Here is a 19,965-nt window from a genome sequence, read left to right on the forward strand (position 1 = left end):
AATTTACGACTCCCGTTGGCGCGTATTCTAACGACCGCGTCTCCCCGCGATAGCTCGAAAATACATGGTCCTTCGAGCCGGATCACGTGCCATCAAAGAAGTGCACTGACCAGTGACTATACAGTGTCACGTGAAATCCACATTCCAACACCTAGTCAACTGACCAAAGGAGCCGCCACCGGAGAGGAACACCTCCTTCGTTCAGCATCTACACGAGACCACGCCACACTGTAGCGAGTAAAAATCGACTGTCAGACCAACGCCCATTTGATCAAGGTAAGATCGTTCCTACCATTAAAATCAAACATGGCTCAACCTGACTCGATCAGCACATTGCGGCGGAGACGAAACGGCCTCGCCAACCGCTTTACAATCACGAAGCGCCAGCTCGATGAATACGAAGAGTCTGGGCAAGTAAACAAGGGCTACTTAGTATCTTGCCGCAATTCGTTCGACGAGTATTGGAGGAAATTAAGCGCGGTTCAAGGCGAGCTAGAAGTGTTAGATCAGGGGGAAATTGCTTGCAGAGCCTCTTTGTTGCAAGAGCATCTGGAGATTAACACACGACTCATAGATCTCTTTGACCAAATACCAGCAACAACCCCCTCGACAACAAAAACACGCGACTCATGCGTGAATCCTGAGCCGACACCAATCACTTTACCAGAGGTCAGCTTGCCTCAGTTCGACGGTGCCTTCGAGAACTGGACCTATTCCTATGACACGTTCTCATCCACAGTGGACCGCAATGAACATTTGACCGAAGTGCAAAAAGTCCAACACGAGTCGACGCATCAAGTCGAAGCTGTCCAACTCGAGATAGAATTATTAGACTCGGATGGACAATCGCGCGATCTCGAAATCAGAGAGCAATATGAAGATATATACGAGCGGCTAAGACGTAACCAACGTGTCGCACGGCAAGCCCCGTCATCGAGACCGAGAACCAGTGAATCCGCCGCTGCTATCAAATCGCCACGAAATGTCTTCATTCAACCAACCTCTCACGATCCACTGGACCGGAAGGAAGTGAATCCCGTCCAGGACAACAAGAATCAAACTCCGCCGACGGGGAACACCACTTTACATATTACACCTGACATGGACGTCATAGCAGAGAATCTTTCTCCGGGCCCTAACGTGAAGAACTCTCCATCGCCATGGCGGCGAGGAGCCACGCCTGCGAGTGACCCAGATCGAGATAATCTCCACGCTATTACTACTATGACTAATCATTTAATTGTCGGTAGTTTTCAGAACGCGCCAGCTGATTTCAACACTTGTCCACTAAGCCCACAGATCACTACGTCGGACAAATCGCTGATTTTGCCTTTTGCGGATTGTTGGACTACGCCGGTACAACTACCAGCCATCAGCGAGAAGGCGCAATCCGAAGGGGTCAACGGGGGGAGCCTCATCCCTCAATCAACCATGACCTCCTTCACGTTTCCACAGCCGAAACAAGAACGAGGATGTCCAAATGATATGCAATACTTTCACGGGTCTGATGTTGCAGAAATACCATATCAGAAAGGCGAAACCTGCTCGAGGTCTTACCATGAACCAAGCTACGATACGTGGGACAAGACAACTCAATTGGGCCAAATCATCGGGGGGAGCTCAGTTCCCCAATCAAACACAAAACTCTGCGACGTGTTTGAACCTGTACCATGCATCATCGGAGTTTCATTCAATGACACCTCGTGGGCCGAGGTGTTCCACAATACTTCATGGGCCAAGCTGTTTCACGACGCGTCCTGGATCGTGAATTTCATCGCGCCCTCCGCGCGACGTCGAACCAGACTCCAGGACAGACGAATACCCTCAGCGCACCGGCCTTTCGGTCGTATCATCAAATTCCTCCTGGCGACCACGACATCTTCTGGACGGCCACAGTCCACATGGCAGCAACAATCAACAAGAAGGCGGATAGGAGATTTAATTAACTTTACCTCTACAGAATTTTGATCGGTGCCCTCTCAACGGGGGGAGGATGTTCTGTCGTGCAACACATCTGCACGCCATCCCGCGCGGCTTGCCAACCACCGGTCTACCTGCCGTCCTTCTAACACTCCATAGGCCCAAGGACCCACTATAAAGTTGCAATTCTAGCTGCATTGTTCGCACACATGGTCTAAGCACATCTGTTTGCCAGAAGAGACTTTCTAATTCCAGAAGTATTTTCGGCCGGTTTTTAGAATTATGTGCTCTTAAGAATTACGAAGAAAGCGGAGATATACCTAACGAAAAATCTGAGTTTCCCTGTGAACAATATCGCCTAGGACCCAAGTTGGTAGGAGGTTTCTTCCTCCTCTCTTCCTTCCTACCATTGGTCCCAACCAATCGACATCGCGGATTATTGCCCTCACTCTACTAACTAAAAATGTAAGCAACGAATCCGCGTTCTTCGTTCAAAGGGCACACCCATACCAAGCTTTCCTCCTTATTCACATTAGAATAAGCTTCAGAGTTTTCCATCGTCTCTCACGGTGACTAGAGTTCCTGCATTCCCTACAACTCTCACCGTTCCTATATCTCTCACATTTTCCTACCACAGTCAAAGATCTAACGTCTAACTTCTAACATTAAGTCTCATACCGTTCTAAGTCATTAAGTGTTTATATCTATTCAATCGTGTATACTAAGTGTTGGAAATATAAATTTTAACTCTGTGAGCCACAGTGTTATCATACCTGAATCACCCCTATTATCTTAATCGAAATACGGGGATCGAACTATTCGTGGTGTCGATCATTTTAATCGTAACGGGAATTTACGACTCCCGTTGGCGCGTATTCTAACGACCGCGTCTCCCCGCGATAGCTCGAAAATACAGCGATCTTTTCTTCCCTTTTCTTCCCTATGCGAGTCCCCTACTTTTCTCTTGCTATTATCTAACTCATTTGTTCGGCACGTTGGTATACATTCGGGAGGTAGTACATTTGCATCCTCGGGCCCCCGACCGCGTTCAATTTGCATGAGCGACGTACCCGTAATTTAGTATCAGAAGTTTCATACCATTCAGGCATAAATTATACATACACGTTGGAATGAATAAATATATTTCGCTAAACGCGAGTTTCCATCATGCCAACGCGTGTCAATATTTAAGTTTATATCTCGGTCAATATTTAAGGTCCTGAAAATTGGACGAAATATCAGACACATTTACCTAATTTTATAGCTTTATTATTATTTTTATCATCTTTATGAATTAATATTGATACTGAAATTACAAAACTAACAGTGGCAGAATATAGCGATTAAACTACTTCGCGTAATGAAAAGATTCCCAGGGAGCCACAAGATCTGGATTCTTATAACGAGCTGCGGTTTTGACAGTAACTCATGCAATTTTTTCTGTTCGTGCCACCACCATGACAGTAAAGTGGAAAAATGTTGCGCGGTATCTCCACCGAGAATCGTAAATTGCTTCCCGTGAAGAATGCATAGGAAGGGAATGAGTATCAGATATTCTTTGTTATAATAAACAGCCGCCGTTTATAACGAAACGATTAATCGAAAGACCAATACGAAATACGTTTCCATCGTATTTAAGAAATCCTAGGATAATCGAATTGAATCAAAATGCAGCTGGCTCGCTTCACGGTTTGAAAAGTCAGTCAGAAGGTAGCACTTATGGAAAGTTGAGAAATTATTGGGAATTTTCTAGGATCGAGTCGACACAAGCCTTTACACAATGCCCTGTTCCAGTGAATGATCTTAGTCCAACGATCGAAGGGATCAGTAGATCAAAAACGTCCTTAAGATAACATATAGGCTATAAGATCGTAATTGCCGGTAGAATGTTTTCCGAATCGATTCTTCCTTCGTCGATAGATAACGCAATGAAAAAGTAGGCTTCAATAATCTCCGCCATTTCGTAGAAACTTTTATCGAAGAATATGAACAGGATATGAGTAATAAAGCATGACTGATTATATTTGAATAATATCCGAACCGGTCTTTCCACGTCTACGCCATTTAATTACTTTATACGTTATCAATATTCCCCGTACTTTTATCTTGAACAGAGATTCATCCAGACCCAATAACTTTCCGGTTAGCTCTTTACCTAAAATCACAGTTTTGCGAGAGAAAAAAACCGTTGCCCTCTCCGTTTGATCGAAAAGGAATAGACATAAAAATTCCTAGTTTCCAACAGTTTCGAAGTCTGTTTCTTCCACATGACCATTCATTATTGTACGCGAATGATAATAAAGAATAATCACAAGTAGGCACCGAAGGCGATCGTACAAACAGTGCCAATTTAATCTCCATTCTGCGCGTGACAGCTGAAACGATCCTCCGCCCATCGAGCAGTCGTCTGGAGCAACCATAGCGTGAAACCGCGATAATCTCAATGTCCATTTGTCCCGATTCCATTGTCGACCATTGAAAATGCCGTAAAAACAAACACCTTGACCCTATCGCAATATCTCAAATATTTCCCATAAACATTATCCGTTCCTCTATTTCTTTCTCGTCCCATCGAAATATAATTCGCACATTGAATCCTCGTCAAGTTGAAAGGAGGGTTAACGTGAAACTAAATTCGTTCCAAAGGTATTCTCGTTACACTTTGAACGGACCGAGGAAAATGCAAGTATAATTACCGTGCATTTCGCAATTTTCTTCGTTCTTGACAATTAAAACTATATTTCTTCTCTAACAGCGAAATAAACGTCGAAACAATAATGGAACGATTAGTAAAACAATGGTTGAATGTTAACACAACATGCATTTTTCATTGGCACAACACGTATCCACGTTTTTTGAACGAATTAACGAGAATTAAATTTCGATAGTTTAATTAGTATTTCAGCGTTTATCATTACTATCCCCATATAAATCATCAGGCGCCGAAAAAAGATTCTCACAACTCAAAACTTGACATACGTCGCTCCTCGTCTCTTTCCTTCGTTAAACGATGGAAACGCCAGTTGGGTGAAGAAATGAATAACAAAGAAGATTATCGATAAACTAGAAAGATTGGAAAGCTATTTATTTTTTATCCACCGTAACTGTTTATGCCGCAGTAATAAAACAAATACCAAGCGCATTTTAAATAATTAGCGCATCACAATTAACGTATTTTGTATATTCTAAAGCAATTGAAACTCGTCCCTTGAAAAATTTGTCGTCACCGATCGTCAGGAAGATTAATTAATAATTTTTTCAGAGACGAACTCCGGCGTAAAACGATACGAGAAATAAGCGACGCGTATCGAGTAAATTATCAAACAGTTTGCATACGATCCGGTGATACCGAACCGTGACGAGAAAATAAATTTCCGCAAATTTACACGAAAGGCATGAACAATCTCGGTTCGCCATTCGTTTATTCGATTACCATGCTATAATATTTACCTGAGCCGCGTTGGCTAACGTCTCCGCGTTAACGAAAGCCGTACTTTAACTGCTTCATTATGCAAAACCTTTCGCTATCTTTTCTCTAAATAAGTTTGGGGCCCGTGTTAACGTCCGTTCTCTTCCACCGGTTCGTTGCTCGTTTAGCACTCGGCCCGGCCGCCTTAAAATAACGCTAATCTCACCATTCTCTAAACTAATACGCCCAAGAATATACTCCATCGCTTAAGGATACTCGCTACCGAGCCCGTGATCGTTTACGTTCAACTACGAAAACGTATTTCACATGAAATGGATTCATGGTATTGCATCCTCCTTTTTGCACAAAGTATCGCAACCAACTTGCGACGGTACAACGTTACCTTTTCCTTGATCGTCTATCGACCGTAACAAAGAAACGGTAAGTAAAAGACAAAAATATGTTTATTTTCCCTCGTAAACTTTAAATCGTTTCTCGGACAAATACAAAGGACACGCTTGCCGATAATACATATCAAATACATCAATCTTATCGGATTCATCCGATTTCGTTTCGCAAGATATATTCGTAAACGTTGAAATCACAATTTTCAGAATATCTGCGGGTACCTTCCCGCTATCTGTAATCTTTGCGGTTAACCACGCGTTTTAAAAACGGAACAAATTGTATAAAAATTCAACAACGACAATACACAGAGAAAGGTAAAGTTTAACAAGAAGTCCGAGGATTCTTGGCTACCAAGGGCGACAACGTACAAAACAAGAACTTACGGTATCGTTCGAGGTAGAGCACGGTAGGCAGATAACAGCACATGCCGTTATCACCGTGCACGTGGGCATACATGTCTGCTAATTAACACCCGCCGGCGGTAACGCGTACACAAGAGTATTGCCGTGGCCTCCGATGCTTAACAGAGCAAGCCTTCTCTGTCAATTCGGCGATCCACTCGACGATCCTTCACCGATGCCGGAACAACCGTATTCGGGTGATCGCGGATGCATGGTTGGTGACGGTAGGAACAGCAGCACGCTGCAAGCGGTTGTCCATGAGCAATACGCGTGGCCCGCGCACGCCGATCGATCGATCGATGAATCCTCGTTGTCGACCGGCAACCTCTTAGTGAGAAGCGAGACAAATTGACGCTGGGCCTACTCGCGTCGCTATTATACACCGCAAATAACGCAGATCGATCACCACGAGCCACCACCGTCTCAGTCCGCTCGTTAAAACACCTTTTTCTCTCTTATCTGGAGCCGCGAGCTTCGATTCGCTCACTTCTCCTCGCCCAGTTTTACCATTCTTTCCCTTCTAATCACCAACGAAGAACACGGTTAAGTACGTGGCCGACTGTCTGTCGACTGGTAGAATTTCGAACAATTTTAATTGCGAATTCGAGGGTTTGATCTCAACGCGCCGCGGAACTTTCACAATCACCGGCTTCCTGCACACCAATCGTTTCATCGATGTGAATTATTCGAGTAACAGACGAATCGCAGAGGTAAAAATGTAGTTCGTTCCAGTTTCACCATGCACCAGTTTCACTTCGAAAGCACCACCAACGCGATATCTCATATAAATTCGTCGGCGAGAATGAAATCTGTTTTCTGGAAAAACATTGGATGAAAAATGACGTGTTTACGGGGTACAGTCTATCCGCTTTATTACAACTTCATTCGCCTTTTTTGTTGGAAAGTTCAAAATTACACGCGACGGCAATGTCAAAGTTTGTGCTGGTTTTTAAGCTTAGTTTTTAACATGGAAACACAACACTGACGTTCTGTTGGCAATATGTAATACACCGTCCTCGGGTTTTCCGTTTAATCTTCCTACATGGATCACGACAGACTTTTTTCAGCCAGTGTCCCGTTTATTTTCCAAACGCCGGTAGTATAACGCCAGACCGCTTATTCGCCCAACTTTTTCAAACACCAATCGATAATTTCGTTAAAATTATTATCTTATCCCGAATCTAGTAAGCCTGTATAAAACATCGTTTCGTTATACCACGATGTTACCCGATAACGTTCATAAATAATCTCCTGATGTACAGATATCCCGATGAATAACAAACACGAATGGTTTATTCTCTGGAAGTATATTTACATCTAGTCGGTTGTTTAATCGTCTCTGTAGTCGCTCTTCTCGTATGAATTAAGAGATTACAATCTCCGAGGAGGATGCATCTTTGACGCAACGAACAATGGCTTTATCAACGTGAAAATGGAAGCTGGAAAATTTGGGCTGCAATTAACGCAATTTTCCCGAGAGGCTGGTTATGCAACCGCACAGAAAATGGTTGCAGTCAAGTGCATTTATGATGCCAAACACGCGCACGTGACTGATCCGTCTGAACCAGACACACGATTGATTTGCGAGGTGAACACCTGTCAACGAGTTAATTGCACCATCTATAGCGATTTCGTTTTCCTCATACACCACTCTTTTTCTTTTTTTGTTACTTCTTCCATTGTTGGTCAATTCGGCGACACCGAAACGATACGTTTACACGCGTCAGCCGGAATTTCACGATACAAGGACTTGTCTGGATTTAATCATTCCCATTAACTAATATTGAAATTCTACGATTCTCGAACGCGTATTAGTTTGCAATTAATCAAGAAGTATCGATTGTGAATGTCATGCGATCACGTTTCACTCAATTTATTACATATCTCGCATAATAATACAATTTTTCGGCGATATTATACTTTTTTCTTGTTTCATTTATTTCCTTTATTTTGTTTTCGTCGCAACGGTGACACGGAATGTTTCTCAACGGAGTTAATTAGCGAGTCATTTTTATTCGATTCTGTGCATCGTAAAAACCAATCGGCGAAATTAAAAAAGTTTTTCTCTTCGTGAAAGACTGATCGTAATTACGTCCTGTTTAAAAGCCAGGTTCGATCGACCCTTCGAGTTTAATCGTCGTCGGTACTGCTTCGGAACATCGAATTTCTCTAAAGTTCTGTTTTGTAAATATTAGCTTCCGTTAAGACAAACTTATTCAATGAAGCATCGCAGGCTATCCTGATACGCAAATCCGCAATTAACCATTACAGACTCGTGCCGTCAATCACGCAAGACAATGACATCCGAATTCCATAATACCGTCGATTACATCATTTCGAATTTTACCTAAACCGTGTTATTTTGCCTTTGGAGCACGTCGAATTCTTGGACAGAAGAATCATTCGAGAAATTCGGGTGTTTAGGCGCATGCTGACAACCAACCAATACATAAATCTCTCTTGATATATGTACAAAATTTATGCCATAAATTTAGTTCGATCTCTATGAATACGATTTCCACCGCCGAAAACTCCACGCAAGGTAAATATTTACTAACAGCTTAATCTTTTATACGAGTAAGAGGATTTTGATTTCAGGGGAACGAAACGTCGAGGAAAAAAACCATCAATTGGTCAGCTCGTTATTTTTACCGAGACGATGCGATGTGTTTGTTTCTTTTCGTAATAAATCGGACTCAAACCTTACAGACAGTGATGCAAACAATTTACATTTCCTCGGAAAGCAAGTTTTGATAAGCATATGAGTATAGTATACGTGTTATCGAACGTAATGGTACGGTGACTCATCGTGTTGTTTATGATATATAGGCCGGTAATTTTTTCTACGGAAGGCAAAGGTTGCATTAACTCATTAGTCGTGTCAAAGAACTTTTACGCCGATACATGTGCCGACTATGTTTAAAAAAGTTCAAACATCGAGTCAATAAAGGGACCATTGCGATTTCCGAGTATACTCCATCAAAGTATACCAAAAGTTGTTAAATTTGGAATTTATTTTCAACGAACAATACCATTGAAATAAGTCTGGTCACGGATGAAAACCGTTTTCCCGTATATTTCAATATTCACCGTAATGCGCATACACCACCGACAACTTCAAATAACTTCAAAGCGAAACCACTTTGTCTCTACGAAAAATCCATTGAAGAAGAACAAAAATCAAAATGACGTAACTTGATCAAAGTGTCGTGATAAATATGCGAAAAATATTAACGCTATCGCAAGACGTTTCTCCTTTCGCAGAATACTTTAATGTTTCGAAAACTGTTCTCGATCTTCTAAATAAATCGAGCCTGAATTCGTTATCCATTTAATGAAACACACATCGCGGTCACTGTACGTTCGTTAAATAACACATGTCACAGACGAGACGTTAGTCGGAAAGTTAGTTTGCTTTTTAGTTTATAGAACAGCTTAAAGTGAACACGCCGATACATCGATTCGAGGATCATCGAAGCAAAACATCACTTGTAACGCCGAAGAGCAAGATGTAATCACGTAAACTATCCGAGGCGATTAACACGTGAGTCAACGGCGTCGTCGACAGCATTCTTTGCGCGACATTCCGTCGGAATTTCATGGAAGCGGAGGCAACGCACATGGAACGCCCGCTCGGAGCGGCTTTAACCCGCTGACTGCCGGAGTCGCCCCTTTTCCAACCCCTTGACTCGTCCCGGACCGCCCCCCCAAACCCACCTCCTTCCCTCTCCTCCTCCTCGGTCCCGCCAACTTCATCCACGACCTCTACCTTTGCCCGTACCTTCGCGAAATCCTTTCCTCCTCCGTTCGTACGTACACACGGTCGCCGACCGTGCCAAGTGTTCGTGCATCTTTCCACTTCTCCCATTAACAACATAGAGCCTCGATCCACGAGGAAAGAAATTACGACTTGACAGCTATACCATAAATATGGCGTTTGAAATAATTAGCAGATGCAGCGTTGTTGGATGATACACGCGGCAAACAAATATCGGGGATGCGAAAAATAAGGTACGTCCAACTGTTGTACTGTGAGTTACTTTATAGATATAGATATAGACGGTGTAGATGTTTAAACAAATTTTTAGCTTTTTTTAGAAGGTCCGTAAAGCGTCATTATTTCAATAAATATCTTTGTGTTGTTTTATTATCTTTGGATACAAAAGTTAGCAACAAGGTTTAAACGTCCCGGATTAAGATAGATCAGAGATTAACAGTAAGTAGTATTATACGATACTCGATCAGACATTAAGCGGCAATGAAATTCACTCGTGTAAAACACTCGAATCTCGTTCTTTTCTAGTTCTTACTTTTTTCCTTTGACTACGGTTGTTACCTCGGATTTCTACGACATAATAGATAGCATTTTTACGGACTCGCCGGTTCAAATACGAATAGGTAAATTTTACGGTGCCGTAACTGAAAAATCGTTGTTCTCTTTCGTCGTTGGGAAGGAGAATAGAGTCTTTTATGTTTTGAAGCTCCACGCTATGAAATAAAACAAAAGTTTTCGCAACGACGACGGTAACTTCGTTACTAACGGCGGGGAAGTCATTGTGAAAAGCAATTACAGAGACAACAAACGTTTTCGTATGACTGTATGAAAATACGACGAACTAGGGCAACTTGATCTGCGCGGGGAAAAATTCGTGCGAAACACTTGCAAAAATTGGAAAACGCTTTATATCCAATGCTCGCATTCGCCTTAACTATTCTCGACGGTTTGATGCGATCATTGATCGAGCGCACGCGTGTAATAGGATAGAGCATCACGGAGAAGAGAAACACGACCGCTGTCTGTGTTTTCTTTCCTTCATCTCCCTCGTTCGGCACCCCCTCTTCTGCCATCTCCCTTTCTTCCGCTTCTTTTCTCAGTTTATCTTTCTCTCTCAGATGGAAAAGCGGCGCGAACAAATAATACGGGATGAAGAAAACGAGATAAAACCCCATGAAACGAAAAGACGATAGAAGAAAGCCATCCGCGAAGCCGACATCTCCTCGCTTCAGCTTTACGTCTTCCGTTGACTGGCCTGAAGAATCCCGCTTTCACGTCGAAAGTCTTCTTAACGAGAGTAAAGAAGAAAAAGAGCTGGCACGAGATGGAGAATATCCTTCGAGTACCTAATAGCTTTTTACGCCTTATTACTTATCATTACAGCTAGCATAATAACGATCGACCTTGGAAAGAAATATGTACTAGCTCGATAAGATCACGCGATTATCAATGATGCAATGGACCAACCAACTTCAGTTCGTGATAAAGTTTTCCGGCAAATATATCGAGACGCGAAAAATAAATATGTACCGATATATTTCGTTTAAGGAAGAGTTATGCTATAAATTAAGCGCGAGAAACCCACAAAGATTTTAGCATTTGGGAAATTTGGTATATAACTAAATATCATAAACTAGAATTCCTCGACAATGGTATTTGCCTAAGTCTGATTAAGCTTCCTTAATCTCTTAGCCATTGCGGGGTTGATTCCAGGAGTCGCGAAACAATTCAGAGATACAATGCTAACAGAGAATACCTTCTGATCATTTTACGTGTTAAATTCAGTCTACAGTTGGCAAAAAATACACACCGAACATAGGCGACATTCGCAATGCAAACAACGCTAATCTAAGCACATATATGGGCTCGTTCTTTAGCAAATATAATAAACATGTTATATAATATTGCGGTGTAAGTCATTTCTATTTGAACTTCTATTGAACGTGTTCTCTCTTTACTCAAGCTAGTATCCTAAACCAATGCGTTAAAATAGACTAGCGACCATTTGTCGTACTGTTTCGTAGCACCAATCAATCGGAAATATTTACAACAATTTGTATTTTCGTTGTTATCGTTGTATTTATCAAAGACTAATGAAATATTGCAATGTCTAGTATTTTGTAAAAATTGAAACTCCGTGTTTATTTCACATTACCTTGTTCGTGTACGTACTTGATGCCTTTGTTTATGATAAAGCGAACAAAACTCAGCGAAATTGCGTTCCAGTTTTACGTGATTATTACTAAGCAATCTTTCTGCTGAAAAAAAAAAAAATAGAAAACAAAGAAAGGAGACCAACAAGGACACAGAACGTAAAAATGAATCGATTTCAACGATCACTCGACGCTCAAATTTCGATGCGAATCTCGATTCTCGAGTGGAGCAAATCGATTGCGCATCTCTTCGAAACGTCAGATCCCTAATACGTTATGAATTTTACCCCGCTTTGCTTCTTATTATCGATCAACAGAAAAAAGCTAGGCATCCTGAACGTTTCACCAAATCCTGACTAAAAGAAACAAAGAAGCAAAACTGTCGGTGAAAAAGGAAAAGAATCTCTTGCATCTCTAACCGAGCATAAAGTGGAAAATATCTGCAGCCGAACTATATATAAAATGGCAAAAACAGAGAAAGAAAAAATCCACTATTGTGTCTGACATCCCATAATCGTATTTCGGAAATTTCACTTGAAAATGTTTTATGAGTAAAAACAAGTTGAAAATTATTTTCATTTTAGCTCAATCATGTTGAGATATATTTACGAAGTTCGTAACATAATAATACATGAAGTAAGTAATGTCTCGAAGCGATTTCTCGTTATGCTTTTAATTTCCGAACACAATGATCCATCTGTGACGGCACTCGACAAGCCAAATACGACCACTTGGCACTAACTAACTAACTAGTGTCGGACGACGACAGCGCAGTGGATAGCGCCCAACTGTCCTGTTTTTACGATCAGGCTTTCAGGACAGAAATGGAAATATCGTACATAAGCACAGCGCAACAGCGGCTTAAATTTAAGTTACAAAAGTAATCTTAAAAGAAAAAAAAATGTAATATTGCATGGCTATGTCGTACCGTCGCGTATCGATACTTTTGCCTGAACCACCTCACAACCAGAATTCAGCGTTTATTATGGAAAATACAAATATGTAATCTGGTAATAATAAACAAATAAAAAAAAAGTGGTTAGCGCCTTAGGTTACGAACGTTCGGAACCCGGGTTCGAATCTCGGCAACCAGAGTCCAATTTTTCTTCCACGCACCAAAAAACGAAGGAAAAATCAGCAGTACCCCAGCTGTGACATCTACAGCCCCTAGCGACAATTACTCCGGACGAGGCCCTGCAACTACAACTATCACGAACAACATATACCACCTCACATCCGTTAATTGTAGGAAAATAATAGGGACAGCTCTTTGAATTCTATTATTCAACACCGAAACTCAGTCTTAACTCAACTACTTCAAGCGAATCCGCTTATGACTTTGACAGTAATGATGAGTGTGCCGTAATACAATTACGAATTTAATTACAAAGAACGTTAATTACACAAACTATAAGCTTCATTTCAATAGTGCATCGGATTTAGTTTACGAGATAAATCAATTTGCCTAATTCTTTCGTTACATAAAGTATGCATAATTGCGCTTCCACGCGAAGCTAATTAAGTAATTAGTGAAAAGCAAATGCGAAAATCTGATCAGTATTTTATCTTTATTTTTAAATTAAAAATTACGAAAATTTTAAATGAAGATATACACAATCGTCGCTGCTCTGCATAAGTATGTAAACAGTAATCAAACGTATGCTTGATAGAAACTAAAGTGTTCCGACAGCATATAAATAAATATACAGTTATCTATCGGAACGTAGCACACAAAAGGAACTCGCATAAATGAAAATAATTATAAACGAATAAAATTCTCTTGAACGCACAAGAATAGCAAAATTTGAAGAATAATTTTCATATAAATTAAATTCAGGAAAAATGTAAATGTCATAAACTGCGTAACGAAATCTTCTAAATAAAATATCCTCTTAATCGAATAGTGACGCGCAAAGAATAAAATAAAGCCATCGCAAGAAACCTTGCAAGAATGGGCCGCTAATCAATCTGTATGTAAATTAGAAAACTAATTTTCGTGGGATTATATTTAATCCGTCTTTCGCAGCGTGACAACGCGTTTGAGGTAATAAATAATAATAATATTAAATGAAACTATTGTGCACATGACGTTTCCCAAATTAAGCGAGTAGACACTGTCGGAATCATAAAATTTCAACCGAAATGAAACGATACACGGTGTATAAGAATATCTCCTTGCCGTTGGCTTCCTTCCTAGCCATTACCTATTCCATGGCTAGGTTTTACTTTCAACCCTTTTCAACTATGGTTCAGCCCCTTCCTTTTACCTTGAGGAGTGATAGCTTTCGAAACGTTACATTATACACCAGGAACTCCTTTCGCTGGTACGCCAGTTCATCTTTGTCTCCCTTGGTTGTCGGATAAAACGCGAACGACCAGAAGGAAGTCGAAGAAGGAAAAGAAAAGAAAGAAAAACGACCAGGGCAAAGAGAAGGTTCAAGATGAAAGCGCAAGAAGAAAAGGGTAAAAAGAAAGGACAGGAAGAGGACGACGCAAAGGAGAAAGCAAGAAAAATATGGCGAGAGAATAACACACATGCATGTAGATACACACACGCGCGCGCGCGCACACACACACGCACATGTACATATATCTTATATATATAATGTATTATCTACATGTGACCAACTTTACGAGCTTTAACCTTCCTACGCCTATATCCACGTTTTCTGACGTATTTCGTCGTCTCCTTAAAAATAAACTATAATCTAGCCACTCGTACTCACACCCCTCTTAAGTATATCAGGGCCTTCTCTTCCTGACGGAACTAGAGACGTGAGCTGGATTTCCAAGATACCTCTGCTACGTGATGTTTTGGCATTATAAATATTTTGCGAACTTGTCGTATCGGGGTTAAAAGTAATCATGGTCGTTCAAATGTTACTAACTTCTAATAATTCGTTGAATCATAAATTTCTCGGAGACTTCTAAATCGAACAGCTCTCGGGACATGTACATATTTCGTGAAAATGTGTTGTAGAGGCTTGTTTATCCGATCCTCTGAGGAAAGTTCAGAAAACATCGTAAAAGACGAAAAGTGCATTTCGCAGAGACGAATACAGCGACACCGCTCTAAGAATAACCTTGCGAAATTATACGGAGCTTCCTGCGTAAAGTAAATAAAGGAAGTAGTAATCCGTGTACGACGATGGAATAGCTTTTCTCCCTGCAATAAAAGCGCATATAGATCCTTGGATCTTTGGCGAACCGTTGGGAACCATACGATCGCTCGAACTAACTTCGCAATCGACAAACAGGTTATAACTTTCTTTCATAAATCGGCAGAACAATTGTCCTATAAAAATCCATTCGAAAATTGGACGAAGAAATACACAAATTTTGAAATCCTTTTATTTTAGTTTACTACGAATACTATGACAAGGCAAATTTCTAACTTGAAGCTTTTTTTCACTTTGATCCTGCGCTTTACCGATAAGATCGCAAGTACATTCGATAATAAGCAAAACTGATCAAATTCAATTATGCGATTCCCGAGGGCAAGTAATTCAATTTGCACATCATCAAGTCACGCGGTGAAACTAGTTCGAAGAGCCAGGCATACAACCGACCACATGTATCAAATATTGAAGTTGCTAGATTGCGCTGGACTGCCCTTAGGGATACCAAATAACTGACAGACCCTGAAAACCCTTGTCGAATCGCGATTTGTAGTTAACCCTAATCTGCATGAAGAGACATAAGACTTCGGACGTTCGAAACATCGTTCAACTTCCAAAGGAAATCCAAAACCAAGTTGGCTCGTCACACTGACAACTTCTTCAGTTTACAATGTAATTTGATCTTTATCTATCATACTGCTTATCTATCTATTCTTTTATCTATTTTTCTTTATTGTCTTTAAAAACACTAAATGATTTGTAGACAATTAGCATTTGAATCAAGTGTTAATTTACATTTTTTCATTAGAATTCTAGAAGTTTGAAAATCATTATCACTCAAGGACTCGAAAATAAATTTTCCTTGCAAGTATTTCTTAATTTCATAATTGTTAAAATATGTGCATAATACGTGTCTGCGTGATGTCATTCCAATATGCACCTTTTTGACGAATATTTCACATTCTCAGGCGCAATACTATTACAATCATTCCCAAGAATGAACAGATATTCAAATTTTATCGATATACACGTTGACTTCGACCAATCCTATTGAATCTTAAAATTATAACTTAGAAAATTACATGCATTTTTCGAGTAATTGTTCCTTTACGTACAACTGAAAATTCAGAAATGATGCAAAACGAAACATTGAAATTTGTCACAAAAATCAAGAGCAAAATGGATGAAACTAATAATATCAGCATGAGAAATACGTTGTATAAAAATCGTTCTTTTCGCAGGAACGTGCTCCAAGCTTGCAAGCTGGCGCAAAAATGAAAACGTCAATTTAATAAAAGTTGAAAATATTTATTTCTATTCGTTTATTTCGTTCATTAAACTCAAGCAAATTCCAGCGTGTATTTTAATTATGCTTCTCGCTGATCATCGTGCAATTTGGAAAATTGATTAACGCGTGACCATAAATATTTCGTTTCGTGTAATAGCACGTTGAACCGTATTTCGATCCAATCTTCATTTCTATTAAAGTCATGAAGAACCTCATTTTCATGCCAAAATCGATATTAGCGACGGAATAACACATATGAAAACATAATTCGTTGTTAATTAGAGCGGTTCTCAGTGGTTAAAGTTTTCTGTTTTAAGTTTTTGTCGTGGGAAAAGGGCTGAAAGTACACGTACATGAATCGAAGCTGAATCATTGAAAACTTAACAGTGTTTCTCTCGATAAACAACAACCATCCGTCCATAATTGCTTCCATAACGATGCTCGAAATTGTTAGAACCAGATTCTATTCACATTGCATATAGTACAACGTTGTGCAATCAGTAGGTTACAGGTATACGATATTCGAGGCAGTCCAAAAATTCGATTGAAATATTGCACGCGGATGCACGCAGTTTCCGTATCGCTGATAGCGAAAGCTTCATGACGAATCATGTCTCACTGCTAAGATACCGAGCGCCAGATATTTACGAGAGGCGACGATCCGAAAGAGAATGCGAACTGAGAAAACAGGAAAATATAAATCAATTAGAAGAACGAATCCGCGGCAGTGACGAACCGGTGCGGTGGAGAGCCGTCAGAAGTATTCTTGCGCTTTATCTCGCTCATCGCATCCATGAAACTGAAGGCAATAGAGGCTTTCCTCCGTGTGTGGCCACAATGGGCCACCTGTCTGACAGGTTAGTCGACAGTTCTACATTTCTGTGTACGTTGCATTATCCTTGTGTTATTTTAGTTAGACACAGATATCGATGTTACAAAAATATTATGTGATCGTCGCACGTTTCGCGTGAATTCATACAACATCAATTAGGGATTTCATCATAGTGGCTCTAATGGCTATCAGTATTGGACTATCGATCGGTTGGACGTCCCCTTACCTCGCACGCTTGACCTTGGAAGACTCGGAAATACCTATAACGGATGAAGAAGGATCATGGATCGTTTCTTTGTTACCATTTGGACGTTTATTCGGTGCCATCGGCGGTTCCGTCACCATGGAGTATTACGGCAGCAAAAGATCTCTGTTAATGTCTGGAATTCCTATCATAATAGGTTGGATTTGCATAATATTTGCCAATTCAGCATTTTGGCTTTACGTATTTAGAGTTAGCGCAGGTAATTTTTATTCTACGTTTGTGGTAGATCGCACATGTATCTTGTCACTTCAAGTACATACAATTATTAGAAAATATCTTTTTAGGTATCTCTTTCGGCATGTATTATAGCTGCTTCGCCTTTTACATGGGCGAAATAGCATCAGCCAACATCCGTGGTGCACTGGTCAGCACAATAGTAAATGGGATGCCATTTGGAACGTTGATTGGCAACATAATGGGCAGTCATGTGTCGATGATGTGTTTTGGACTTGTAAGTCTAGTTTTGACCATCTGCTTCATGACGGTCTTCCCGTTGCTACCACAATCGCCTCACTATTATGTGCGGCAGAATAATGCGATCGAGGCGAAGAAAACGATCCAATGGTATCACCGAAAATCAAACGTGAACGTCGAGTTGGAAATAATCGAGGACTTCGTGCAATCTTCCAAATCAACCAACTTCCGCGACAAAATTAATCAGGTTATGGAAAGGAAGAATAGGCGCGCGTTCTATATGATCATACTGTTGTTCATTTTCATGCAACTCAGTGGGTTAAACACCGTGACATACTATATGGAAATAATCATCAGAAGCGCGAAAGTGACGTCGCTGGAGCCGGCGACCGTCGTGATCATCTCCACTGGAATTGGTACATTTTACGCAAAGAGGATAATTTCTATACATATATGTTTCGAGATAGAATAGCGTTTCTTTTTATTCCAATATAATCCGTGAATTTTCAAAATAGTACTCTTCTCATTTTAAAACTATGTTTACCCTGGATGTGTATTCTGATGGGTATGATACGTTACATTTTCCATCTTGTACAAGTAGCTTTAACATTCATTACGTTACCAACTATTATACATTATCCATACCGCCCTATATTATGTTGAAATACTTCTTTTTAGTCATAAAACGACATTTAGATAAAAAATTTAATAAAAATGTACTTTTTAGCTTCTTCTGCTGCGTTTTACATGTAGATGTAAATTCATTTCGGTCTTTAAATGTTTCATTCGTCAGAGCGACAGCTCGCCAGAGCACGCATCCACTCTAACTTGAGACGTCGAAGGAAAAGGACGAAACTTTCTCTTTGTCCCCCGGTTTATTTCTCCTCTTCTATTCTATTTCGAGGATTTTCGAATCGGTACAGGATACGATATTCGCATTCCAGGTATAGTGATCGGTTGGATCAGCGTGTATCTGATCGATCGGTGCGGGAGAAAGGTTCTCATTGCGGTGTCATGCGGCTGCGTAATCATCGCGATGGTGCTTCTGGGATTACACTTTCTGCTACTGGAGCAGAATTTTGATCCAAAAAGTCTGGAATGGCTGCCGATCCTAGCGATGATACTTTTCATGATGATGTCCATCGGTCTGATACCGGTTCCGAGCACCATACTCAGCGAGCTTTTCCCAGACGATTTAAAGAGCATCGCCGGATTCACTGCCAGCATCACGTCCGCGTTATTCGCGTTCATCTGTAGTAGAACCTACCAACCGCTCATCGATCTCATGTCCGAAAAATACGTATTCTGGATGTATGCGATAGCCATGACCGTCTGCTTGGTATATTCGATCACCGAAATGCCTGAGACCAAGGGGAAGACCTTGCAGGTAATTTTTAACTGATTCACAACGTTCACGATCTTATCAGATTATTGCAAATATTCTGTCGACGATGTGATGTTTGTAAAGTGGAATTTTGTCTTTGAAGAAACATTGTTTTAAATATTGTACAGTATATTCGATTTTACTAATTTATTATTTATCCAGGCTCGAAGATAGATTATATATTTGAAGCGGCGTATGAGATGATTCAGTAGATATTCGTCAAAAATTTGCTAATCCGATTTTAATAGAAAAGATGTCAAGTTGGCTCGCGAGAGTGTGGGTAATGACAGAATGATGTAGTAGTCTGTTCCTGTTGTACAAACAGTGGACGAATCAGTCATTGTTCAGTTTCCCGTTGACGTGGTATTAAATAATCGATATCGATATAATGTTGACAGGAAATACAGGACATGCTAGCTAGCGAGAGTAAAAAAGGAGGAAGCAGTTCGGAAATAACAAGGACGGTACGATAACAGACTGTATTGGAATAAAGTGTAAAGTAAAGGTGATCTCAATAAAAATAAATGATACTTCTATAAACGAATATTTTAATTACTCTTATCATATACCTTTATCACATATACCGGAAATGAAAGA

The 19,965-nt window shown here is 40.4% G+C and overlaps 2 protein-coding genes and 1 long non-coding RNA gene across 10 annotated transcripts in view; 2 read left to right on the forward strand and 1 right to left on the reverse strand.

Annotated features, from left to right (window-relative positions):
- The window catches only part of LOC100643982 (disks large 1 tumor suppressor protein), a 542,862-nt gene that overhangs the window by 476,617 nt on the left and 46,280 nt on the right, over positions 1–19,965 (reverse strand). Inside the window, exon 1 of one of the 5 annotated variants that reach the window (XM_012314496.3) lies at positions 6,121–9,460. The exons of the other annotated variants lie outside the window; for them this stretch is intronic. Coding sequence (XP_012169886.2) covers positions 6,121–6,193 — 73 coding nt within the window. The 5' untranslated portion in view covers positions 6,194–9,460. Of the gene's footprint in view, positions 1–6,120; positions 9,461–19,965 lie in introns of those variants that run through there. 5 annotated transcript variants of the gene reach the window in all.
- On the forward strand, positions 9,970–11,817 carry LOC125386085. Its single transcript, XR_007225937.1, has 2 exons — positions 9,970–10,149; positions 11,032–11,817. It is a non-coding gene; the product is annotated as an uncharacterized LOC125386085 (long non-coding RNA).
- Positions 17,173–19,912, forward strand: LOC100644220 (facilitated trehalose transporter Tret1). Of its 4 annotated transcripts, none has more exons than XM_012314485.3 (5): positions 17,173–17,330; positions 17,479–17,769; positions 17,855–18,400; positions 18,929–19,371; positions 19,767–19,912. In XM_012314485.3, the coding sequence occupies exons 1-5, from the start codon at positions 17,267–17,269 to the stop codon at positions 19,839–19,841; spliced, it is 1,419 nt and encodes a 472-aa protein (XP_012169875.2). In that variant the 5' UTR covers positions 17,173–17,266; the 3' UTR covers positions 19,842–19,912. The 4 variants fall into 4 exon arrangements, with proteins under 4 accessions (XP_012169875.2, XP_012169877.2, XP_012169878.2 ...); XM_012314487.3 differs by having other exon boundaries at positions 17,183–17,330; positions 17,465–17,769; XM_012314488.3 differs by having other exon boundaries at positions 17,192–17,330; positions 17,387–17,769.

This window comes from Bombus terrestris, chromosome 12, assembly GCF_910591885.1.
Source record: "Bombus terrestris chromosome 12, iyBomTerr1.2, whole genome shotgun sequence".
NCBI classification, from domain to species: Eukaryota; Metazoa; Arthropoda; class Insecta; order Hymenoptera; family Apidae; genus Bombus; species Bombus terrestris.